The sequence below is a fragment of the Astatotilapia calliptera genome, chromosome 2 (genome assembly GCF_964374335.1).
Source record: "Astatotilapia calliptera chromosome 2, fAstCal68.1, whole genome shotgun sequence".
Taxonomy (NCBI): Eukaryota; Metazoa; Chordata; class Actinopteri; order Cichliformes; family Cichlidae; genus Astatotilapia; species Astatotilapia calliptera.
In genome coordinates this window covers 5,361,438-5,388,304 of record NC_137423.1, presented here as the reverse complement: position 1 = coordinate 5,388,304, position 26,867 = coordinate 5,361,438, and the positions used below count along the sequence as shown (strand labels likewise).

The 26,867-nt window shown below is 38.1% G+C and overlaps 1 protein-coding gene and 1 long non-coding RNA gene across 2 annotated transcripts; both read right to left on the bottom strand.

The window, feature by feature from the left end:
* Positions 1 to 3,238: 3,238 nt before the first annotated feature.
* elovl6 (ELOVL fatty acid elongase 6) lies at positions 3,239 to 26,053 on the bottom strand. Its single transcript, XM_026182472.2, has 4 exons — positions 25,774 to 26,053; positions 7,327 to 7,458; positions 6,943 to 7,094; positions 3,239 to 4,929 (listed from the first exon to the last, which is right to left on the bottom strand). The coding sequence occupies exons 1-4, from the start codon at positions 25,854 to 25,856 to the stop codon at positions 4,487 to 4,489; spliced, it is 810 nt and encodes a 269-aa protein (XP_026038257.1). The 5' UTR covers positions 25,857 to 26,053; the 3' UTR covers positions 3,239 to 4,486.
* Positions 21,860 to 25,737, bottom strand: LOC145430138 (uncharacterized). The gene is made up of 2 exons (XR_013910556.1): positions 23,191 to 25,737; positions 21,860 to 22,537 (listed from the first exon to the last, which is right to left on the bottom strand). It is a non-coding gene; the product is annotated as an uncharacterized LOC145430138 (long non-coding RNA).
* Positions 26,054 to 26,867: the final 814 nt, after the last annotated feature.

The following is a 26,867-nucleotide window of genomic DNA, read 5'->3' as shown; positions in this document are numbered from 1 at the left end:
ATCCATCAGAAAGCTACATTTCTCAAAAGAGAGGTCTTAAAGAAGAGAAAAAGTTACACTAATTTTACTTACTTAACTAGATACACTGCACTGTGTTATTCTCAAGTCATTAGCTGTGAACACTTTTAAGTTTCAAGTTTATGTTTTGTCCACACTTGTTAAGTAATGAAATGTCATCGATTGTATCCACTGATAGCCAATGACAAGAAGCCAAAAACCCCCCAAAACATCTGATGCTTACTTTACTTTTTTGAATTTAAAACCTGTTATCCAAAACCCCATATCTAATTAAAACTGTACAAATAGAACATAGCATTTGTTATCTTTGTACAGAAGAGAGTCCAGAAGCACTGTGTTACCTCATGTCTTCTTTAAGCAACTCCCTAAAAGCATTTTGTAACTCAGGAGATCAAGTTTTAAAAGCCAAAATGTTATCCTGTCCTTGCTCAATATAGGATTCCAGCTCTTTGGTTTATGGCCTCCTGGCCATATTTTTTATTTGATAAAATGTCAAATGTTTTTAACTGGCAACCGGTCAGGACTTTGGGAATGGTTTCTTACATTCTCTAATACACTGTGGTGGTGCTGTGCTGCAGAGTATGCTATCTCTTTGTTTTGCTGAAAAAGATACTGTCTGAATGGTAGCATGTGTTTCTCCAAAACCTGTAACATTTGGAAAGACTTGTGCAGATGTATGAAATGTGCACATTCAAAATACAAAAAGCAAACCAAAGCATTAAAATATAAAAATGTGAAAATATTTTCTTAAATAAAATATGGGGTTTAAATGATATTATTGTATTTTTTGTCTCAGATTTTAGGTTTTGCAGACCATCATAACTTTTTGTAACTGGGGTTATAGTTTCTGCCAGATGGGTCTAGCTTTGTCTTATCGCTCACGGTCCCATTCCTGCCCAGAGGACAGCTGATGAGGGCTAAAGCGGGAATTAGCCACCCACTCAAAGGCTTTGCCCTGATCCTTCAGGTCAGTATTTGGTCCCTTTAGCTCTTGAGCAGGATAGAGCAACACTGGTTTTCGAGGATTTGTCCAGAGTTAAAATCAGAAGGGGAGGGAAGGTCTAATGCATGTATTGGACATAGACACGTGAGCCAGAATGTATGATTTCACCATTGACAGGAGGGAAAGTCCCAAATCTGGCAAGCTGTCTTGGTAGTTTTGTCTCAGGGGAGAAATGAATAACATAACAACAATGAGCACAACTAATCACAGATACACCTTCACTTAAGTGGCACACAATCCCAACTTAATTTCAATTAGCCATTTTTCCCATTACATAAACTGAATAGGATAGTTCTTCATCACAACTATTTAACAATTAAAGAGAAATGCTCCACAGTACTATCATTAATGACCTAGAAATCAATCGTCAAGAAAAAAAAAAAGCCAGGTTGGCTTTTTTTCACTAGATGGCAGCAATGTTACAAAGAAATAAAATAGCTCACCGATGAGAAACTAATAGTAATAGGGATATATAAGGATACAACTGCAACCAATACAGAATAATCGGTTATTAAGTAACTCTGTTCTTATTCATTTTTCATATGTAGCAAATGCTAAATATAAACACAAAAACAAAAAAATGCTTCAGTGACCTCTCTTTACATCAAGATCGCAATAGCAGTTCGAACCTGCACTCATTATCATAATCTGCATTCAGTTCAGATAAAGAGCATTCCTGTTTGAGAGGGGCACCTGAGATTCAAGCCTTTTGTAGCACAGAGCAAATCATTTTATGGTTATGAATAAACTGAAATTAGATACAACTTCTAGACTGTAATCAATTCTGCAATAATTCAGGAAAAGCTGTCAAAATCGCAATCATTATTTTCTTGTAAGATAATATAAGAATAAAGTAGCCATTTTTTTTAAATACCTTCAGAAAACTCGGAATATTAATAGGAACCAAATTGGTATGGTCTAGTTGTCTCTCACTACTAGTGCATATTACTGAACATTTATACAAAGTATAGCTTCTGCTGTTAATTCAGGATATCATCAGTAGTTTTGTCACCGGTAAGTTTTGCCACTCCCATGACTTCTATACTAACATGCTCCATCACCCGCTAAGCCTGTAGGAGACATTTAACTGGAAAAAGACCTTTGCACGTTTCCATGATGTGTGTTCTGGAAATGGTCCATTAGGCTGCTTTGACGCTTTTATAATATAAATTGTATATATAATACATAATATAATATATAATTGTGATATATTACACATTCAAAACTGAATAATTAAACCATAAAAGTATTCAAGATTTGTGCTTGTGGGAATTTGTTTTTGAGTTTGTTAACACTTACCACAGTTTCAAAGCCCCTTCAGTTTCTTCAGCCTGAACAAAATATCAAACTTGTTGAACAAATTTTACTCCCCTCTTTTGTCGTGATAGCGTAGCATTTTATTTCGTTGGCTAACTCATTAGTTACCAAAGATGGTAGCCGGAAGTGACAGGAACGATAGGCGGCCACATCCTGCTGTTTTGTTTAACTTATTTAAAAATTATAATATGATGGGGCAACGTGTTCTTTTCCCTATAGAACATGTATATTGCATAAATTTACTATTTGTTATTCTTTTTATGGCTTATGGAATTGTGTCTGTACAACAAGAATAAAACGCAACCATCACTTCACAGGATTTGCTTTTTGGTCTTTCTTGATTTGCTTTAGTAGGTCTTTCCAACTAAATGATTAAGAATCCATGTTTATTATGTGATTAACTTTTCTCAGATGAAAACATTTTGATTCATGCCATGTTTGTCTCACTCCAACCTCAACTAAATGGAGCCTCAAACAACCTGTAATGTGACCTCTAGGGGGCGGTCAGCACGCTTTTTCAATACTGAACCAACAGTAATAGTGGATTACTATCATTATTTAGATGAAAAGCTGCTTAGCTTAACTACTCGTGCCATTTATGCCCACAACTACCGAAGTGCATCCAGCAATGATACAGATCAACTTTAGTGACTCAGCTAAAAGCAGAAGTGTAACACCTGATGTTGAGAGGTCAGGCATAAAACATGTTTGATTGCTGCTACACTTTGTCTTTCAGTTCTTGTAAAGAAAGACTGGATGTCTGGGAGTGATAATTAAACTCTGGTAATTCTTAATTTCAAATGCTTAGTAGTACTTTAGATGGCTTTTCAGGTTTAGCACTAAAATAGTTTCAATGGTGTGCAATACCAAGAGGAAAAAAACAAAACAAACACAGGCATGTCACATTTTTGCACTTTGTTCATATGTTAAGTTTGTCAGCAACATATTTTTTACATTGATACAGTGCAAATGCACAATAGCACAACAGACACCATTAAGGATACATACTATTTTTTCAATACAGCAGATTTTGACAATTTGCATGTTTGAATTTTTTTTCTTTTGCTAGACAGAAATATGCTCTTCCTCCATTTAAGCATTCATTGTCCAACAGACTGGTTTCGTCACTGGTAGGGACACTTTAACACAGCGAAGTGCTTGGAAGTCAATGGCAAGTAATTTTCCAAGTGTGGTCGGCAACTTCTGCAAGGTCATGACAAGTGGTGAAGCAGGGCACTGTCAGCATCTGTTTCCCATCACGGCCGGGAGCGGTGTGGTCAACAGTCAGTCCAATCAGCTCCATTCATACTTTTTTTTCTCAATTATGCAGACATTCTAGATGAAATTCAGCCATACTGTAAAGTGGTGCAGATGTTAAACATGTCTACTTTGTCTTGATATGCATATTATATTAAGAAAGAAATAACCTAAGACCTGAGAAAAATATCGCATTTTGCAATGTAAGACAGACGACACAGTGCCGTTCACCCCATCAGCTCACCTCAACCACCAACACTTCAGCTCCATGTACTCACCAGCGATCCAAACTTTTGCTTTGACAGATCTAACCAAAAAAAAACCACTGACGACAGACAGACACACAAACAAAAACATACTCAGATGGCCTGTGTTAATGTTAACTCCATCTTCATATGTACCTTCTTTTTTTCAATATACATATATATTTAAAAATATATATATATACTATATAAGTAAACTTATACTTGTGGTAGATGTAATTTGTTTTTAATCTGGTGATTTTGATCCTTTTGTTATCCTTTACATTTGGAAAAACTTTTAAATGTGAATTTAAAATGGGGGCTTTTAAACTTCAGGTGGACAGATTGTGATGGCTTCTGATCATGGTGGTGCTGTTTCTATAGCATCCCTCAAGGGAGACAGAACCTTCAATGTTTTTTTTTTGTTTTTTTGTTTTGTTTTTTTTAAAGACCTGCACATTAGTAATAATGCTCAAGCACAAACACCAACCATTTCATGACCCTCCCACTCCCACTAGACTTCGTGGGCTATATGCCACCTCTCTCACACCTAAACCCATTCATTTCTCAAGACACTGGTCCCTGCTCTCAATTTCAAACTCCCTTTTTACATTATCTTCCTTCTTTTCATACTTATGGCATTTATTTTTTACTCGCTTTTCTTTGTGGCAGCCATAGCCGATGATTTGGACTTGCCGATGTAGGCTTCAAAGAAGAACTGGACAAAGAGCACAAAGTAGCTGAGGTACATGAGGGAGGACCAAACAATGTTCTGCATGTGGGATGGACACTCCTGGCCCTGCTGCATCCACGAGTACACCAAGTAGTTGACTACGCAGCCCATCAACATCTGTGTGATTTGGGTCAGTGTGATGAACATGGCAAACTTGCGTGACAGCTTGAAACCAGCTGCACGCAGTGCGTAGTAAGAGTACATGACAGCATGGACCAAGTAGTTCATGGTCATGAACCACCCGCCGCCAGCCACCATGTCCTTGTAGGAGTACCAGGAGTAGAGCAGCACAGTAATGTGGTGGTACCAGTGGAGAAAGATGAGCTTCTGTTTCCTCAAGACAATGAACAGAGTGTCACCTGCGAATAGGAGAGTGGAAGTTAGGAGTGGATAAGACAGGACGGAGCAGCAGAAAAAGGAACATGGTTATTATTTGTCCAACAAAAAGTAACTGGCTGTGATACAAATCACTCTCAAATATGCAAAGCTGTGTAAAAACACAAAGCTTTAGGCACACACAGAGAAGCACTGAAATGTTTGACAACTTAGGACCCAATAAACTGATAAACACAAATACAAGTGGCAGCAAAAGCAGTTTTTATTATACCATTTATCACCCATAACAAGGCTAAGGCCGATAAGTACTCTACAATAAACAGTTGCGGTAACTGCAAAAGCTGAAAAAACAGAAAACATGCCCTATTACAACAAAGTACATAGTAAAGTACTGCTACAAATACAAAACACCATAATATGAATGCTTCATATCAGTGGTTTCCAGGTTACAAAATGTATTTTTCCTTATGAAAATTTGGGGCTTTTGTTTTCAAATTTATGTATAAATGTAAATGTACACTTACCTACATTTTTATTTTTTTACATCAGTCAAAAATATTGCAATATATATATTAGTGAATGTAGTGGCTGAATGACTTTAAATGCATGGAAAACTAATCCTGCAGTAATTGCAGTATGTTAAACAGTTGGGATTTTAACACAAAGCATGATTAACTCAAGCATAATAGAGACTTTTAATAACCAAGTAAGGTTCCACTAGTCACATATTTACCAAGGTCACACTGACACCGCCATGCTTACTGTCATGTAACCTTCAGACCCCAAGTTCCATTCTAAGCCAGGAAACCAGTCAGTGACAGCACAAAGTACTGTTTTGGTATTATATTTATACTGCTAGAATTTGCCCTATTATGCACATAATAGGGCATTTGTGGGAATTTCTCTTTTACAATGCAAAATTATGAATTACTTAATCATTCAAACATGATTATTATTTATATTGATTTATTAAGGCTTGCAGCAGCCAGTTTACTACAAATAAACCTGAGTTTACTGTTATAAATTTTATGTTATTTTCCACCTGATTTTATTGCAATAGTTGTAGTGTTAATTCACCTGGAATCACAGATGAAGATGTTGTCCATATGAGTGTGTATTGGCAAAAGTGGATGGCTAAAAGATGTGAGCACGGTGCCAAAAATTTGGCTTCTGACCTGTAGCTCTTAAATGAGTACTCAACTCAAATCCTTAAAGCCAAGCCATACATATTTTTGGTCCTGATAATAGTGGTATTTTGATGAAACAGAGCAGTACTTCATTGAACATAACTACTTATATGTGCCTTGTGTTCGTTTTTAGAATGTGCAATGGGATTGCAGTGTCTCGAATTTTTAGTGACATATCTAGAGAGACATCCACCCATGACAAAAAGGTCTCTGTCCACCTTCTTATGTTTCCCTAAGCCGCCTGCACCTTTCTGTACCTAGTAGATACAGAAACAACCAAGTCTCCAGTTTCCAGACTTCACAACATGATAGTTTGGACATTAGCCAGACAGAGAGAACATGGCATCTGCCACTCTTTATTCCTGCTGAGAGGAACAACTGCTCTAGGTTTAGGCTTGCAGATCTGACACTAGGAAGATAAAGATGAGCAAAAATAAAATTGTATTCACACAAAATCTTTAAAAAGAAGTGTACTGGTGGTGGCCAATTGTATCCATCAGCCTCCTAGCAGATACACCTATTGTATCAATTTCAAAATTGTAGGTGACTTTCTTCTTCAGTCATCACATTCAGACGATTTTCAGAAACTCTGACCCCTGACCTTAAGACTGAGGTTTCTGGGATTTAAACTCGTCCAAGATTATTAGTAAATACACTTTTAGTATTAGTTTGAAGGCCGTATGCCGCTTGGTTCTTAAGTTATCAAATTCACAAACTTGGGTGACCATGTTGACCACCTGCTTGACGGGGTGATGACATCATCAGCCTTTTACAGTATTTGCAGTATTGTAGAAAAAAATATGCAAAAGATACTTAACATAAATAAATAAATAAATGAAATGGACTTACCCAGCTCTGGTGCTTTACTGAGTACAAAAGCATATGCCCAGAATTTGCTGACAGGCCCGTTGTAGAAGCTCTGGTCACAAACTGACTGTTTTAGCCCTTTCGTCATCAGGATGTACATCATGTAACTCCCAGTACGGATGGCACCAAAAATACTACATGGGGGTGAGGAGGACATACATATACAGACAATAATTTGTGTTAAAAGTGTGAAAGCGCTTCCCACATTATAGCTAAAATGTTTGTATTTCTAGCACTTTCTACAAGGCTGAGGTTTTCTTACTGTGCACATTGCTACTGTTTCTAGTTGTTGTGAAACGCTGCTACGTTTGACAACTGAAGTCAGTTTACATTAAATAATCATTAAACAAATGTTAACCCTCTTACCTGAATACAGCGAGGGTGAGTGACCACAGCACCAATGGTTTCCTCAACTCAAACTTCTCCCTTTGTTTCATGACATGGCGGCCCCCGAGGATACAGGCAGCATAGAGTGCAGAGAAGAGAAAGGACTTCTTCCTGCAAGCAACAAAAAGAGAAAGCATGACTTACTATACACAGGAAAATATACTGATAGACTGATGTTCAATGCAACAAATTAGGAATGAAGGTTATAAAGTAGAGATGGCACGATACCACTTTTTTATGTCCGATACCGATACCGATATCATAAATTTGGATATCTGCCGATACCGATATGAATCCGATATAGTGTTTTTTTAATCAACAAAACTGTTTTTTAAAATATCTTGCTGCATTTTGCAAGTCTGCAAGTTCATACTCAAGTTTAAAACAACAACTACACTAAAGCTATTCTGTTATACCTGTATACAAAAAAAATATTTCATAGTTCAGCAATACTGATCAATCTAATAAACTTAGACCTACACCATCCTCCCTATTCTGGTATTTTAAAGAGTACTTAGCGTAAATATTAAGCAACCTAACTAATAGGGTTCCAACTCCCAGCAACAACAAACATAAATAAATAAAAAATAAGGAACCACCCCTCACGCGCCACCTCATGATGCTTAATCGACGTAATCAACCTTAATTTGATGCAGTGTGAAAAAAAATGCACAGAAATCAATTATTTTTCAAGAAATATTAAATAGATTCAACATCTTTCTTCAACAAAATTGCAGACTGCACAGATGGTACCTTCCCAAAGTAAAAAGTACTATAGCTTACTAGGATATATATTAGACTTAATAGTTACTATATACAGTAATGGACTTCTATTCATTTTACATCAAATTAAAACTTTGGGTGTCAGATAATTATTTATTAAAAGCTCGACATTTTAAATGAGAATAAGAAAGAAAAGTACGTCTTTGTGCCCCCTTTTCCCTGTTCATGCCCTATCGGCCCCCCTGGCTAAACTTTGCTAGATCCGCCCCTGCACAGTTACCAGCGTCAGCTACGTAGAAAAAGATCCTGGTGTAGAAAGAAATATTAAATAAATTCTAACAACAGCTTATCAAGCTTAAACGTGCTGCTGTTGTTCAGCCGCTGGTTTCCTCTTTCTGGTGCAAAGTGGGCCAAAAACAAACAAGAGAGACGGACTCGCGACAGAAAAGCCGATCAGCTGATCATTTAAGCAGTTTCACGATTGAAGTAGCAGCCGGAGAGCGAGAGGCAGTCGCTTGTTAAGCTTAACGTGGGAATGCTTTACAAACATTCAGAGATGGACTTACACACTTGCTTTACTTCTCTCGGGGATAACTTTGTCGGAGATGAAATGCCAGGTTGCTAGCGAAGCTCCACATGCTATCCAGACCACCAACAGGTCCGGCATGCCACAGCCGCTCTATCACGTGATGCATACTGCTCCGACTGCTAACGTTCTGAGGTGAGTTACGGTGTGTTGCAAGTTTTGCGAGGTGCTTTCATGATATTTAATGGATCGGATTACATTTTTTATTTTTCTCCGATATCCGATCCAGTAATTTAGGTCAGTATCGGACCGATACCGATACGTAATATCGGATCGGTCCATCTCTATTATAAAGTATCACTAAAGTGACTAAAATAGCCGAACGTTAAGTCTTGAAACACCCATCAGTTCTTTATATTTTGCTCCCAAAGACGTCAGACGTTCTTGTAAAGCGATCTTGAGCAAAAGGTTTCAGAACTTTCTGACAATCTTTCAAAGTTTTTCTTAGGACACTGGTTCCTTTTCACTCATTTTCAGTCCACTACTTGTACCTCACTTTTTTTAGATGAATGCTTTTAAAGTCACTTTAGACTAACTTATGAATCATTCAAGCATAAAACGGTACCTAACTAAGGATTGGCCGCTGTTTTGTCTACACAAAACAGACAGACAATTTAGCATAGAACCTTTTTTAAATTGTATCTTTAGGCACTTTGTTACTAGCAGCCTGCTGTAAAAAACTTAATCTGTTCCCATTTCTTTAGCTGAACTCATGGAAAAAAGCCAAAGATAACACCGTTTGACAGTAGTGTTTTTGCACCCACAAGGCAATTCCTTGTTGACCGTAACCAGAGTTATTAGCCACACATTTGGCATAGAGAGCTGTATCTCCCTTAACGATTTTAAAAAGCTAGATAGGTGGAGAAAGAAGTGGCAGGCCTAAAAAGCTATATACAGCAGATGGACAGTATCTCAAAGTCATATCCTTGAGAAATAGGAAAGAAATACAGCAAAGATGTGACAGCCTTCAGTTGATCCATCTACTCTTTGGTGAAAACCCATCAGAAATGGAAGGATGGCTGTCAAAAAGCAACTCTTAAGAAAAGGAAACAGGAAGAAGAGGCTGAGGTCAACGCTAGATTCTGATGCACCATATATATGATTGGCAACAGCAATCCAGTGAAAGCATATCTTGACTGTATTCCACTGTATGTTTTTCTATCAATCACGGATTGGCTTTCCCAGAGTCTGGGCCTCAACATTCTTCAGATGTAGAACCATCTTGACAGAGAGCAGAAGAAAAGGCAGCCAACATCCAAAGAAGAGCTTTGGAATGTCCATCAAGAAGCTTGGACACTATTTGAAGAAATTCCAAAAAGCTTGCCTACGAGAGCTCTGGCTTTATTCCACCTTTTATTCCTCAATAAAGGTTTACACAACATATTGACTTTCAAGCTTCTTTTTTTAATATATACACTATATTTTCATGTACGATTGGATTTCAATAAATTGCTCCATTCACTGCTTAAGACTTGCACTCTACTGTAATCCATCAAAGAAGAAACAAACATTTTCAAGCTTCATCCTTAGATACTATGAGGGGAAAAAAACTGACATTTTAAATGAAAGCAGCATTTATTTGCAATTTATTCCCACCATAAAGTAATCATTTCTAACAATGTAATTTTTGTATGCACAGAAGTTCTTCTTCCAGCACTGCTTCATAATGTACACAAGACATGTTTTACATAATAAAGTGACTTCACATGCAATGCCTGAAGCAATGATTTAATGATCAGAGTCCAGTTCCAACTGCCATTTAATACTTTGCTGCAAGTTAATTGCTATTGCCGGGATTCAGTTTCAGCTCCTCCCATCCTGTGATCTAAATTTGTGTTAATTGACTTGTCAGTGAAACACCACCTGGCTCAACTGAATCTAAAGAAAAGTATTTGCCAGTGCTCAGCACAATTACAAGGTGCAGGTAATCTGACTTGACAGACTGGATGCTGAATAGGGCTGAAAAACACTAAACCAGCATTGTCGAAAAACGATCTGCTCTATTGGACAGAGAGCAGAGTAACTGCTTCGAGCAGCATAGCCAAGAAAATAACCCCCCAGGAAACCTTCAGGAAAATAAACCTTATGAGAGTAAGTTAGTAGGTTCCAGGTTAGTCAGGCATCAGACCTACAGCAGGGTAGCCAGAAGTAGATATATGTATGTAACAGCAGGGTGATACTGGAAAAAAGAAATATCAGCAGCAGCAACCTTGGAAACATTAAAAAAAACAAAAAAACATTGTGTTTGCTGTCAAGAGGACAGTGCACAGCAACTAGGAATGAGGCATTCTTGGAGCTCGACCAACAGCTCTGGGATTAATTAGCTGAGTAAAAGTAGCCCAAGGAGTGATGTTCCACTTCAGTGAGGTTTGTGTTGTTATTTAGAGGTTATACAAAGACAACAACGTGATTTTAAGCCCTAGGTATTTAGTGCTTTATTATACAAAATTAAAATAAGGCCTCTAAACAGAATTGCCAATTGAATTGTGATATATGGTATATAAGCACAGGAGTACTACATCAGGCATTTTTTGCAGCTTATTCTTTAAAAGCATATCATGCAATTTATTTCAGTTTTCCATGGGATGGGGGTTCACACTGATGTAGACGTCCCAAAAACGCGTGTTTTAAACATGATATAGTTGGCTTTAAAGGGTTAAGACTTACATTGCTAACACTGCTGAACATTTCTCACAGAGCCCACACATGTGCAACCTTGTACACAGTGAACAAACCTGTTCTGCTTCCTTAGCAGATGACACTCTCGACAACAGCGCTAAAATTTGCTGATCAAGAATGTAGCCACACAAAAAAGGCGTAATTTATTTTCTTTTAAAAAAAAAAAAATGTAAAAGGCTATGTGACAATAATCAGTTAAATCTTTAATTCCATGACATCAGTTTCTCAAAAATGAACTTCAAGAATGAACTTGATGCTAACTTTAGGATCCCACTTTGTAATTTCAATACAGGAGGGTTGTGTAAGACGGTCAGTCAGGTTAAGGTGTATGTCAGTAGATGGTTATGGGTCAACCAATGCTAGAAGATAAAAAAGTAGTGCTGCTGATGCCCTTTCTCTTTTCAAACTGAATAAATGAATACTTTTACCATCACATAGTGTATCAACTCTTTATTTTCCATCTTTCAACAAAGGATATAGGATGTCACCTAACTGTTCTTGCAGGAGACCATAAAATGCTTGAGACCACCTCTGAAGAACAAAGGACAAACCTGTCAAAGTCAAATTCAGCTGCATTTACAGAATGTCAACAGGGTTGGACTGCAGAATGACATCACTGTTTTTCAACTACACAGGAAGGAGGGGGGAACGGAGCAACACACAATACAGTGCCCTATATAATGTGGAGTGGCTGGAGGGGATTGCAAAGGAGAAACAATCTCAGCATTACCCTTTGGTTTACTGTCATTCAAGGTTAAAGGTCAAAGGGTAGCACGATGAACATAGTCTAAGCTGTGATTTCAAAGGGGTGGCCGTGGCTCAGGTGGTAGAGCAGATCAGCTACTGATCGGAAGGTCGGTGGTTCGATCCTTGGCTTCCCCAGTCTGCATGTCAAGTATCCTTGGGCAAGATACTAACCCCAAATTAATGTGTGTGAATGCAGGTTAGTTTGCACTTGTGTATAGAAGTGCTTGTATGAGTGGGTGTGAATGGGTGAATGAGGCATGTTGTATAGAGCGCTTTGAGTACTTCGGGAGAGTAGAAAAGCGCTATATAAGAATCAGTCCATTTGCCATATATAGAACTCCTTATGAGTACAATGAAATCATCTAAAGATGGGGCAAAATAAATTTACCCTTTAGTGTCCAAGCCTCGCTTATTCTGTTAGGGCCATTAGTTTTTGAAGGTTATCAAATTAGATGTCATGTTATAAAGGAATTTATTGAGTTAAAGTAATGTGCCTTGAGCTACCCCTCATTTTTTTTTTAATATTGTACTTCCTAGAAGCCAGGCTTTCTGGTATTTTTTTAAGCACTCGAGCACTAATTCGCTAGGTTCTCTGGAGCCCTTTTTCTGTAAACACTGGCTTATTATTCACAACTTCTCAGTCCTTATCCCTGAGCATTTTCTTAAAAAACATTGATAACGGATGAACACTATGTAAAAGTCATGTCCTTTAGAAATACAAAAATGAGTAAGTAAACAAATAAATAAAGATACATCAGATGCATCTGGCTTTTCAGTTGTTCCATCTACTATTTGTTGAAGGCTTATTGGAAATAGTCTTGGTGAAAGGGTGGCTGTCAAGGAGCCTTACAGAAGGGAAATGGGGAGGAAAGGTGAAAAATCAGCAGCGTATGGAGTGATTACTGCACATTTGAAATTTTTGGTTTCAAAGACTATTGAATTTTCAAAAAACAAACAAAAATATTGTTATGATGTACAGAGAAGCTTAGGAGAGAGGTACAAAAGTGAGTTTCTACAACCACATGGAAGAAGATGGTGGAGATTCTGTCATAATTTGGGGGCTGCATTTCAGCTAGTGGTGTCAGAATCTGGCATGCATCATCATCTGGAAAGCATCTCATCACTTTTCAGTGTCACACTGATAACAAACACACTGCCTATTTTCCTAGCATTATACAAAGAAACAAGGAGTGGCTCACGGCTGGCATAGTACTGCAGTTTGCTTGTGCTACTGATACAAATTATTTTTTACATTTATTTGTAATTACCATGTCTATCATCAGTGGTCACAGTTTGGCAAAGGTTACACAGATTTTATTTTAAATAGTCTTTTGTCATCTATTAAGTAAAAAGTCCATTAAAAATAGTAATTTAAAAGCATTAAAACACAAAGCACTTGACATTATGTGACATTTTAATTACCGTAATTGTCGGGCTATAAGCCGCTACTTTTTGCACAAGCTTTGAACCCTGTGGCTTTTAGTCAGGTTCATTTTCAGTTTATTCTCTCATAAATTTTGATTACTCCAGAGACTCGATTCTGTTTGCTTGCTGGAGATTAGGGGTGGGCGATATAAACGATATACGATAGAAACGATATAAATTTGGCCAACGATAGAGATTTTGACTGTACCGCTCTATCGCGATAGCGCATGTTGATGATGTCATCAAACTGCGCCTGTTTTGGTCGAAAGCATCGCAGCGGCTACAACCATTATCATCTGCAAATTATGCCAGGCGACAGTCATAGCAAAGAGATGAAGCACTTTTGAAATATGGGGAAAGCCAAAAACTGCGCTTCCTCCACTTCCGTAACATTGAGTCATTAATGTTGCCCCGTGTATAGCATCCTGCTATGACATTTCATTTGTCCCTGACCACCAGAATCCCTCACGTGAATTTTTATTAGGGCTGGGCGATATATCGAGTTTTTTAAAAATATCGATATATTTTTATACGAGATATAATATGTGACCATATCCTTTATATCGATATATACGTTATAATTATAGTTGTGGAGCCACAAGTTTGCCTCTCTTTCGTCCACTTTTGTCTTTACGCAACGTTACTCCGCCTCGCCTCTCCTTCACTGAACACAACTCCCCCTCCTCCCTCATAGCTTCACCTGCAGGCAGCGACAAGATGAACACGGCAAAATTCCGTTAACGAGTTACTGCGCATTGCTCCATGCGTGGGGCTGGACGGCGTCAACATGCTAACGAGCTAACCACGCTAACGCCATGCAGCCCACTGGGCTGCACAGCCTAAAATCCTTTCATTTTCTCAAAAGTTGACAGCGCGCCTTATGTATGAATTCTGGTTGTGCTTGATGACCGCGAACCGATTTTATGTGGAACACGGCGCTCAGCAATCTGTCAAAAAATGTTTTAGTACGACTTTGGTAAGCTACGGGGCTGCACCGCTTGATGGACTGTCGGAGCGGCTACCGAGGAGGCTCGCGTAGTAATACGCACTGTGCTTCAACGTAATATTACCGTATTGTGTGTGTGTATAAGGACCATAAATGGCACCTGAAGCGGATTTCAAACTCCAGGCTGTCAGTCACGCAGTAGAAGTTGGGAACAGAGCAGCTGTGAAATCTGCCTATGTTATTATGCTCAACGTCTTTTAGTTTACATTTTGACTGCACAATTGTGAGCTTTTTGTTATGGACAAAAACAACATACTTTTCTTTTATTTATAGAGCATTATTTTTAATAAATGCTCATAATTTATTTTTGAGTAGTTTTTTTCATGTACATCTATGCTTTATGTTAATAAAAGTGCCTGTGTGACATCTGGGACACAGCTTTGACTAAGAACTCTCTCTTTGTTCTTACTTTATGGCTTTAAAAAAATATCGAGATATATATCTTATATCGCCATCCAGCTAAAAAATATCGAGATATGAATTTTGGGTCATATCGCCCAGCCCTAATTTTTATCGAGTGGAAGAAAAGTTGGCGTTCATCCTCCAGCTTTACTGTGCATCAAAACATTTTTTAACAGATTTCTGCACACCCAAATCGGTTCGAGGTCAGTAAGCACAACCAGAATTCATACATAAGGCACACTCGATTTTTGAGAAAATTAAAAGATTTTAAGTTTGCCTTATAGTGTGGAAAATACGTTATACAGAAGAAAAGAATATATCGCGATATATATCGTTACCGCACATGCTTCAAATTATATCGCGATATGGATTTTAGGCCATATCGCCCAGCCCTACTGGACATATCGTTTTCAGGGGAAGAAATGTTTGACTCTTATCATCCCCACAGACACAGCGGCCAGGGAATCAGAATGACATCATTACAAAAAGGCCATGAGTAAGTGTGGTTATCCCAGCTGGACATTTGTCAAAGCTGGGAAAGCACCTACAGAATGCTCCAGGCGATCCAGGAGAGAAGAAAGACAACTGCTGCCTAAATGAAAACCTTTAACAGAACAGCTGAGACGCATTTTGTCAAAACACGGTGTCTGTAGCTTTCAAACCCCACGACACACTATGCCAACAATTGGTCCACCTGACGGATCGGATCCTCTTGCACAAACAGAATAATATAGTGTACGTGGTGAAATGCCAGGAAGATTGCTGTGAATTACACATCGGGGAAACCAAACCACCTCTGGATAAGCAGATAGCACAACACCGAAGAGCTACCTCATCATCACTCTTTCAATGACGATGGTATGCACATCCTGACAAAAAGCAACACTGGTTTGAGTGGGGAGTCAAGGAGGCCATTTACAACCATCTCTAAGGATATATGTTTCACCATCTTACAGTACTGTGATTACAGCCATTCCCCCAACTGTAATGGTAATGCACAGACATTTCCATTGATGAATGGTAATGAGAATTAGCACAATAATGATCATGACTAATTGCAAGGCCCATTGGTAGTCATTGGTGGTAGTTTTGGTTATTATTAAAAAATATTATTTATAAGGTTGGAAAAAGCTGCAGTCACGCATCCTGTCACTCCATTGATGGTTGCAAACATGTTTCAAAAGCAAAATGCAGATTTTCTTGGTTCATTAATGTTAAATGTGAAATGCAAAATTAAAGTTTTGAAAAGAGTGAGAACAAAGATTTAGTAATGATTCTTCCACCTAACCAAAACTCACTGCACTCTTTCTCTGTTCTTAGCGCTCTCTTTCAACCAGCAGGTGACAAATATAGCACTAGCATGCAACTTTTTCAGTAAGTTGCTTGCTAGTGCATGCTTGAATGAAGACATAAGGGATGCTTGGCAATGCTCACAATGCCATCTACATACCACCTAAATATAAAGTATTGAAATCCACACAACACAAATTTAAAACAGGATAATCACTTACTTAAACCAATGTGTACTTTGTTTTAATAACGTCAAGCCAACAAACAAGTTACATTTTGAAAATAAATTTAGAGCCTAAGGACCAACTATTGCAACAGATTACTTCATCATCAGCAAAGAATTTTACATTTTATCTATTTATTTTTAATAATTAATTAAATTAATATTTAGCTTATATTTGTTTTGGCTCAAACACCAGTATGATGACCAAGAAGTCTACTGCATAATAATTTAGTTTGTAAACACTAAAGAACAATTATACTCTGTGGGACAGACATGGGCTGCTGGAGACAACACAAGAAAGTAGTAGCCATAGTGTTAGATCTTCGAAATCTGACTGAAGTCCACCTTAAGGGTGCATGCACAGTTGGTGCTCTGGAGTCTCCACTAACACGTCCACACTGTCACAAATAGCGATCAGAGACAGTCAGGTGATGTTCACTCAGAGCCTCGCACTGATCATGTGATGATGAAACTTTCATAGAAACTACAGTAGCCTCATGATGATTGTCCACGTCCAGTACACTGGCAAACCGTAGGCACCCACTGAGAATCCATTTACAAGTAGATCGCATCTGTTGGAGGCAGTATTCAAAGCATGTGGTTCAACCTGTTTGTGGGCAACTCTTTCATCGTTTTTAGTCCTTCAGCCAGCTGCAAAGTCCTACATACAAAGACCCAGTATTACTAACAATCAAGTGTCCACTGCAGTCACCATTTGTGATTTTCATTTCTTAATCTTTGGAGTTATTATCTTTGCTGTCCCTTCTCTCTTGTCCAACAATCAGCATTCGACCTACACAGTGTCATCCACATTTGCATAGGCTGAAAACCCCTGTTCATAGGCTCTCCATAAGCAAATTCCTATGCAAATGATCACAACGGCAGTACCATAAAACAAGCCCAGCACTACCCTTGAGGAAGACTGTTTCCTCAACCCATTAGAGAATGCTCTACACTCAATTTGCTTAAGGCAAAGGTTAAAAACTGGTTATGGACAAATCAAGTGTGTGATCATGTATGAGTTGTATAGTTTTAATGTTTTATTTGGGAACAGAATGGTGTGTATGTGTAATTTTGGTGATGGAGTTTTTATTATGAATGAATGATGAATTTTTATGAATTATTATGTCTATTTTTTATGGTTAAGGACAACAGATGGAAATTAGCACTTGGCTATAATCTGGTATGTTTACATTCATGTAATTTTTTTTTTTTACATTTATGTTCATTAACATGCACTGTCCTAAATAAAATAAATAAAAAAAGATGGCCAAATGTTAGCTGAATAAGAAAATTCTTATTTTGCCAAAATGTAATTACTTGGTTGGCTGCAGGGAAAAAAAACCAAAATAAATAGCCTAATGTTAGCCATGTAGCACAGCTACTCACCCTCACATTAGAACCTGTCATGAGTGATTTGTTGCTGCTTTCGCTCATGTTTTTAAGACCTGACTCACGTTGTGCATGTGCACCGTATATATTTTAAGACTCCTTATTACAGTTTTCTGTTCAGTTCTCTCTTAAGTTTCCTCAGTCCTCGAAGTACGTCATAATGCCTCCCAAAATATAATTTAATAAATAAATTAAGATAGTAAACTGCACAAGGTAAAAACTACTTGTGCAATATATTAAAGGGTTGTGGCAAATGGCCTGACTCTGCTGTTTGCCAAAGTGGGCCGAGGCAGCACAAATAAAAAACTACAAAGTCAGAGCTCTTTTGGGAAGGATCAGCATGAAGCAGTAACAGAATCAGCAGAGATTTCTTTCTTGCAGCAAGGCTGGCAGCTGCATTCATCTAAATGAGCACAAGAAGCACTAGCTTAGAGGTAAAAAACATTAAAATAAGGTGAAATCTATGACTGCAGAGCCGGCTCTCTATGTAAAGTGTAGTCTACAAGAGCTGCTCAGTCAAATCAGGAAAGCATCACACTCCCTCTCCCTCTGGTGCGTAACCATTATTACAGCTTCAGACGCTGGGCGTTGGCTCATTTTTCACTGCTGCCAAATGATGAACAAAAGTTTAAAAAGGGAATTTAATTTTGAGAGAATACTGATGATGGAGCCAACAAAGCACAGCTCCAGAGATGTCCTCTGACACTACAGTCTCACAATATTATCACCACCATAAAGGTTCAATGAAAATGGTCTTTTAGCCTGTAAAAGTTGAGTAGTCTAACTTCAAACATGACAAACGGAGAGCCAAGCCATCCAGCCCAAATTACAGTTTTATAGCAAACAATTCGTTCTAGACATCAAGTTGAAGTATGCCAGCATATCCTACCACCTTATGGTTTTGGTTTTGTTGACTTATGTACTAACTTCTTTAGTACATTGCACATTATAATAAGAATGTTGATCCCATTGGCCATCCCCTCCCCCACTGACAGTGTCGTATAAAGCTGCTGGATAACCTGCTGTGAAACTTGGATCTGTATTAGCTTGTCCAGGAGATTTCATGTCTTATGTAATCCTGTGCTTGCAGTCTGAGGATGAGTCTGCATGCCTGTGACACTGAGCTGGTGTCTAACTGTGTGTGTGTGTATGCTATGTCACAAAGACATATACAACTATATACACACAGCAGAACTGTGTATCTGTGCGCACACTTCCAATATTTTAGTTTAGTTCAGGACAGTTAACTCCTTGGCAGTACTTTCTGTATCCTATAGAGAGTAAAAGGAGTAACTTTGTCAAAGAGCAGACAAGCAGAAAAAGAGAAAAAAAAGAAAAAATACCGCAAGTTGCAGTGAATATAATCTAACTATGTTACATAATAACCAGTCATCATCCAAGAATCACTGAGATGCACTTACAGGTCACTTAGCAGCATGTACAAAAGTCAAAGTTACTTTAAGAAGTTTGTGCATGAAGTATTAACATTTGTTGTGCAATAATTGACATTATCACACAACAATCACGCTGAAGCTGTGATTGTCATTACATAATTGACAAAAGTTGTAGGATTTATAAATTAATTAATTAATTATTAAGTAGCACTGATTTGTTCTTTTTAAAGAAAGGATGGCTTTAAAACCTTTAGTCTGAGAATTGCATCACCAGTATGTTATCTATGTGCCCAAACTTTGTTTTCATTGGAACGCACATCATCAAGTACAACGTGAAAAAGACACACACTCTTGTAACTACAGTGAGAAGAAATGTAGTCCAACTGCATTCATTCCATATTGACTCATGTATGTAACTACTCAAGAAAAACTGCAATTCACCAGAGGAAATGGGGAAACAAAAAGTCCACCAACTAAAAACAAATGTAAGTGCCGTTTTGAAAAGATTTTCCAAACGATTGTAAAAAGTAAAAAACTGAAAATTCTGTAGAAATATATTTTTGTGTTAGTGGTTTATAATTTGGGCTTAATGTGTTATTTCCTAAATGTACATTTTAACCAAAGGTATCCATTATAAGGACAAAAAGCACTGGGCCACCTACATATTACACCTACAGAAGCTGGTGATTTACATGGCCACACTAACAGAGGGTCTGTTGAAGAAATGACAAGGCAGTCAGTTGGGTTGATCTCACCCATACCAATGTTCAGTCTTTGCATTTCTAGCTTGAACAAAATAAGGTAATAAACACAGGCTTGCAAAGTCACACATACACACTAACACAAAATAGCTGTAATATGAACTGCTTTTGCTTGCATTAAAGATTTTTACTGGCAGCCCAATAAAAACTGAAAGTGTAACAAAACTGCAGCAACACCGCAGGCAGACATCAGTTCCCGAGGAGTCAGCGCATGTCTCTACCTCGCCTCACCAGTGGTGAGAAGAAAACAGGCCGAACAAACATCAAGCCTGAAGCATATTCTTGGTTAACATGGTCAAGAAAGATTAGCATCACCATGTGCTGCTCTTGTTACAAAGGCAGCAGCATCCATTTACTTATAGCTACGGATCCAATTCAGGAAATCATCTAAAAAACACAACAAAGTGTCTCTAATACCTAAAAATAATTTCTTGGATAAAAATACTCAATATTCAAAAAGGATCTCTCTAACGTCGTCTGCGCTGCTTTGAATCATGAATTTTTTTTAAAAGTTGCATAAGAGAATGCACACAAATGCATATATTATTTTTCAAGAGAAAAATGAAAACAAGCTAGTTAACATTTCAAGCACTTTAACTTTAGTTTTTGAGGTGGTTGCCCAAGTACAATTGCTAAATCATTTTTGAATTTTTATTATTATTTTCACAGATTTCCAGAATAATAAATGAACTTTTTAGTGTAGTCCCTTGCTCATATTTTAAAGGTTGACTCACTACTAATCCCAGATCTTTCTCCTCATTTTGGTCGGACCAAACAACTTGCGAGTCATAGTAATATTTTTTCAAAAGAGCATCTCATCCTATCAAACATTGTCCAACTGCACCTTCTTGGACTGTAGTTGCTCAAGCATATGTGCATACTCTACTCAATACAAGTAAAAGTTTAAATCTATGGGAAATGCCACTATGCACTAACCACTGATGCAACATAATTTTTTAATCCAGTCCATCTACTGGTCTCATCTGTACAATAACAGGGCATGAGAACTCCGAAACAATGGAGAAGGCTGCACTTGGACTGAATAAGTAATATGAAACTGTGATGGAAGACAGCTATCTCCCCAACTTATCGAGTTCCAGAAACATGATCTTCAAGATTAGTCAGTGAGCCAGGATACTTCTGAATTGAAAGGCAAATGGTTAGCTAAAAAGAAGCAATGCTACTGTTAAAAGTAATATTCATAAACATTTCATGAAGGCAGAGTCTAAACATTATTATTTTACTCTAAAAATACGTTTATAAAGCAACAGCAAATGAAGCAAATTTTAGAAGAAACATTAACAGTCAGACCACACTCAAAATTTTCATTATTCATTCCCTGCAGTATTCTACGACTGTGCAGCCCGTGTTATCAATCCAAAGCAAAATCACCAGAGATCCATCAAAAGAGCAGAGACCCATGGGGATGCTATCCACACAAGGGGATTTTCAAAAAACAGAACATAAGGTTCTAAACAATCTGCATGCTAATGAGAAATGATGACGTTTGTGGAAGTGCAGACTGAGTCAGCAGGTTGAAGGTGAGTGTATAACACTGAATAATAACAAAGTGTCTTTTATGGATAGTAAGGAACACTGCAATCTTAACATACATCAGGCAATATTGAAATGGAGCAGGTTTTATCCATTGCACTGGATCACATCTGAGGTTTTAATATATTTAGGAAGATAAGTGTTTTCATTTGAAGTGATGACAAACCAGTTCAGTCACACAGTCACACCAGATGTAATAACCAAAGACTGCAGTCCAGATATTACCACATTAGACTGGACATGCTATCGCCTATCAAAATGAGAGAAGTGCTTGTTTATTCATTTCTTCCCAAAATTTGAGCTGCAACAACAAATACAGAAACCCATGCATGTGTTTTTAAACAGACTTTATTCAAAACAGTAACATGATGCACATGTTATGCTAAACAATTTTATATCAAAGACAAGTTTGCAAAGTTATGTTAATAAATGCACTATATGTGCAATTACAGTCAGGCATTGCATAAGGTTTACTGTGTGTTAAGTGATTAAGTGTTGAAATGGGTTGTGAAGGGCCAAGGAACTGAGATGAAGAAAAAAATGATCTTATATTAATATGATCTAGCTGACGAGTGCATCTGACTTCAACTGACTCAGGTCCCAGGAGAAACATGCTGCTGAGACTTCCGAGGTAAATGGAAGTCGTTATCTTGGGGTTTTTTAAATTTTAAACTGGTTTTCCAATTTCCTAGTGTGACTTAATCACAATTAAATTTGGGTTGTGCACCACAATTTCCTTACCAAAGTCAAATCAGACAATCTTTTGCCACAAGATTGAAGTGGAGAAAAAATGAAAACACCCTGCCCCTATAATATTTAGGTTTATATTGTACTGAATACATTTTGTTGTCAAAAAGGCAAGATGCTGATGTTATCACACAGTATTTAGTTCTTCCTCCTCTTCTTAGTTCTTCAACCGACTCTTTGACCTTTCTTATACAATACTGAGCTGTCTCCTGTCAGTGTCCAACAAAGACATTAGATCAGGGCACCAGTCTCCATTCATCCCTGCAGAACAATGACATACACACAGTATATAACAATGTACACTTATGTCTTGTCCTGTTTTAAACAGAGGGGTTACTTTAGCTGGGACTTGGCTGAACATGAAACAAGAAAAATAAACTTGTGCATATTTAACATCAAATAATACAAACTGAAACAGGCAACACTGACCACACTAGAAATAATACATAATATCTGACAGCCAAAGAACAGGATTCATGGTTCAGTTAACATACATTTTGCTTGAAATGTAAATGACCGTCATGACTAAAGCTGATGCTTTCCTATATTCAACAATGAGAATACAGTACATGGAAATATTAGGAGAAAAATGTAACAACAGTGTAACAAATATTCTGATTAAAGATATCTTTGCTTTTGACTAATAGAATAGTTTTAGAGCTGTTTGTTTTTCCAGCTTATCATCATCAACACTATTACATAACTATGTTCAACAGTCACAGTCTAATGGTGTTAACTTCAGGGCCAATTTCATGCTTTATCAATGACTCCTCTGTCATGCACACAAGCTTTTATATAACTCACGCGTCTACTCAATAGCCAGTTAAATGCAATGCAAAATAAACATTTATTGTGATTTCCAAAGATAAATATCAGATACATATGTTATATGATAAATATATGATCTGCCTTACCTTCAGAGTCTGAATTATTCCCTGGCACATCCATCAAAAGGGATCCTCCTGTTCTTCTAGTCAAACAAGACTGAAAACAGCCAAGCCAGAGATCTGTATGCAATTCTTGACATTTGCTTTTGCAAATATGAACTGAAATCAGTTCATATTTGCACTTGGCCTTGTTAATGGTTTGCAGGATAAATACACAAAATAAATACATAAACGCAAACTGTGCAAATTAGATTAAAGTTATTGTGTGGTGGTTTAAGTACTGCACTGAGCTAACCATTAAACAGAGGCATTTTTTTTTTCTAAGGCACATGCTTTCATAAGAGCTCCTTATGTCTCACCCTTAAACCATAAAAACATGTCACCCTTTATTACATTCCTAATGTCAACTCATAAACTTATACAGTCCCTCTTTCCATAGTTGTTGTCTCTATTAGCCATGTGCACTGGCCCTGTCTGACATCTTCCACTACAGGAATAGCAGAGAGAGGTCATCACAGATCAGCTGCAACCTGATTGGCTAATTCTCTGTCAGCAGACATCAGAAGATGAACGTTATTGGTTGGTTGTCAGTACTAGGGTATGGACAGCTCCTACACATTACTCCCATGTGGTCTCTCACTCACTCTCTCTCTCGCTCGGTCTCTTTCTCTCTCTCACACTCACACACAGGTTTAATTTTACTGAATAAGACTGAAACTGTTCTATAACTCATTCCAAGCACTCAAGGAAAATATGCTTTAAAAATAATCTGCCTTTTATCAGGCAGTTGAAACAGATGAAGCTAGACAAATACCTCTTACTTTCTGTGTGCTGCCTTCTAAAAACCCACTACCAGTGAATGAAGCTCATACTAACTTTACCCATGAATCATTTTGTTTTGCTTGGAACCATTTCTTGCTCAACCTGGCGTGGACCTGGACAAAAATAACCCTCTATTAATTCATGCAAAAGATGGGTGGACAGACCAGTACATGACCCACGATTGCAATGCATGACTGCACACAATCATGAAGAATATTTACTCATCCGTTAGTAGCAACAGGGAAATTTCAGCCTGGAGTAATGTTACAGATTGTGCAAAGCATAGCAGACACCACCCTAAGTAAACAATGAGACATTTTAAATATTGACGCTTCTTATCAATGAACAACGATGCCAGAAGGTGACTTCAGCTTTAATTTGCAGCATCTTGTACTAGTACAGGGTATTTTGAGGACAAGCCACCTCACTCTTATTTTGAAGAAGAAAACAAGAATATTCAGCTGCCTTCCACGAAAGGATCTCATCCTGCTTTCTCATATATACTCCATCCACACCACCTTGGACAGCTGTTGGGAGAATAGTCCTTCTGTTCTGTAGATCAGCTGCAACTTGAAAGGCCACTCTAACAGAATCTGCAGCATGTGGAGAACTGCTAATCCAGTTTCTTAACATCACTCAGATTTTTGTTTTGCTTTGTTTTTCCTCCCCCTAACAAGATACTTAAAAATGAAATGTCTGTAAAAGGTCAACTTATACACTCTATTGTAAAAAAAAAGCTGTTTAAAAAAAATGCATGTTTACGGCTAGAGGAAGAACACACAATTGATTTGTGGGAAGCTGTGATTCATCAGTTACTCCAATTAGTATGGTTAAAAAAGGCTTTTGCTGCAAGTTAGTCTCTTATATTTTGTGTAGCAATTAATCTTTAGGTTAATTGGGATTTCATATTCTTTCATTTGGAAAGGCGTCTTATTTAGAGCTAACAGAACTGGGTTATTACTCAATCAATAAAATATCAACAATTTTGATAGGTTAATAATAGTTCCAGCCATTTTGTTTAAAGTAGAGCTCCAAACACTTTCTCTTTTCATTTACATAGGAAATGTATTGGACCAAGCACGCTATTAGACCCCTTAGAGTCTGGGGTTTGTGATGACAGTTTTTAATCATTTTATACTCCATTGATTGAAAACAATCAATATATGACTCATAATGAAAAATAAACTGTTTTAAAACACAGAACAAATAATTCCTAAATTAATAACAAATATCTTTATTTTAAAGGACAAAAATAAACCATGACTGGTGCCCACTCTTGACCATGGAAAATCAGTCAATCAGTGGATAAAAACATACTGGATGAGTGGTGCGTGGATCCAGTGAGTGGATGGCGGTGCGACAGCTGGAGGAATGGATGACCTTTATAATACTATCGCGGCAGTGATGCCGGGAGAATAAATCACAGGAATTCAAGGACAAATCCTTCTCATGAAAGATGCACAATGCAACAGTGGAAAAGCATGTAGCATCCAATGAGAGCAGACAGACTGAAATGTGGCAGAGCGGCGTTTTCGCACGCGGCTGAAGGCCTGCATGAATTTGTTCATTTTATGAAGCAGTCAGAAATTCGCGGATGATGACAAAGAGGCTGATGTAAGAGGATACGGCTAGGTTTAATCCCGGTAAACGAGGTGGATGTATGTTCCACGCGACAGGCTCCAACACACATTTAGCACGAGCACGGCGCGTTGAATGTGCTGTAGAAAAACCGTTCATTGCTATATATGGGATTATAAACGGGGCGCTAAGATTACAGTGTAGCCTTACCAGTTCTCCTGCATCCATCGGATAGCTTCGTCCTCGTTGAACTGTCTCTCGAATTCATACTCTTGCAAAGCTAGCACCGACATGCTCACTGCACTGTGTTTCTTTTCACACCGCTGAAACAAGACGATACCCGGCTGAGGTGTTTCTCTCTAGTCTGTTTCCTCGCAGCCCCTGACTCGCATCGCTCGCGCCAATGTCCTGACCTCGCGGTTGTACGCGTCACTGCGCGAGCAGCTCGCCAGTCACAGCACCTTCCTCCTCCACCGGCTACCGAGCCGACGCCCTCTTCCTGAAGAAGGGTGACGTTAGGGTCCTAAAGCCGTCATATTACTCCCTTGAAAGTTCAATTTGATGCCTTCATATTTTATTCTATGGTCATTGTCAATAAATAAGAACACAGAACATGTGGGTAATATTGAAGCCCAGTTTATAGGATTATATTGTGTCTTGTGTAAGCAGTCTGTTTAACCAACATTAAACAATGGTTGAACAATAACTGCTTACAGCTAAACCTGCCAAAACAGAAACTGGGTGACTTAGGTTCCTCACAGAAACATAACCTTAGAAACTTGGGTGTCATTTTTGATGAAGCTTTTTCTTTGGAGGGACATTTAAATCAGACAGTAAGAACCTGTTTTTTTCACTTGAGGAACATTTCTAAACTTAGATCCATCGTGTCAACAAGTGAACTCGAGATGATAATGCATGCTTTTATCTCTGCAAGACTTGACCACTGTAACAGCCTGTTTACTTGTCTAAACATGAAAGGGCTAGCCCGCCTACAGGTTGTTCAAAACTCTGCAGCGAGGCTACTGACCCGCTCAAACAAGGGTGCTCATATGACCCCTGTTTTAAAGTCGCTGCACTGGCTACCAATCAGATTCAGGTTCCATTTTAAAATTCTAGTTTTAACTTTTAGAGCATTACAGAGACGCCTCCCCCCCCCCCCCCCCCCCCCCTACATTGCTGATCTGATTCATACACATACCTCCACTCGTAACCTGAGGTCAGCAAACCAAAACCTTTTAGTGGTCCCCCACAGTCGTTTTAAAATCCGAGGGGACCGATCTTTCCAAGCCGTTGCACCCAAATTG

Coding starts and splice junctions, on each gene's coding strand:
- elovl6 (XM_026182472.2), bottom strand. CDS start 25,856: ATGTCGGTGCTAGCTTTGCAAGAGTATGAATTCGAGAGACAGTTCAAC. Junction 7,459..25,773: donor CGATGGATGCAGGAGAACTG/GTAAGGCTACAC, acceptor TGTTGCTTGCAG/GAAGAAGTCCTTTCTCTTCT. Junction 7,095..7,326: donor CTCACCCTCGCTGTATTCAG/GTAAGAGGGTTA, acceptor ACCCCCATGTAG/TATTTTTGGTGCCATCCGTA.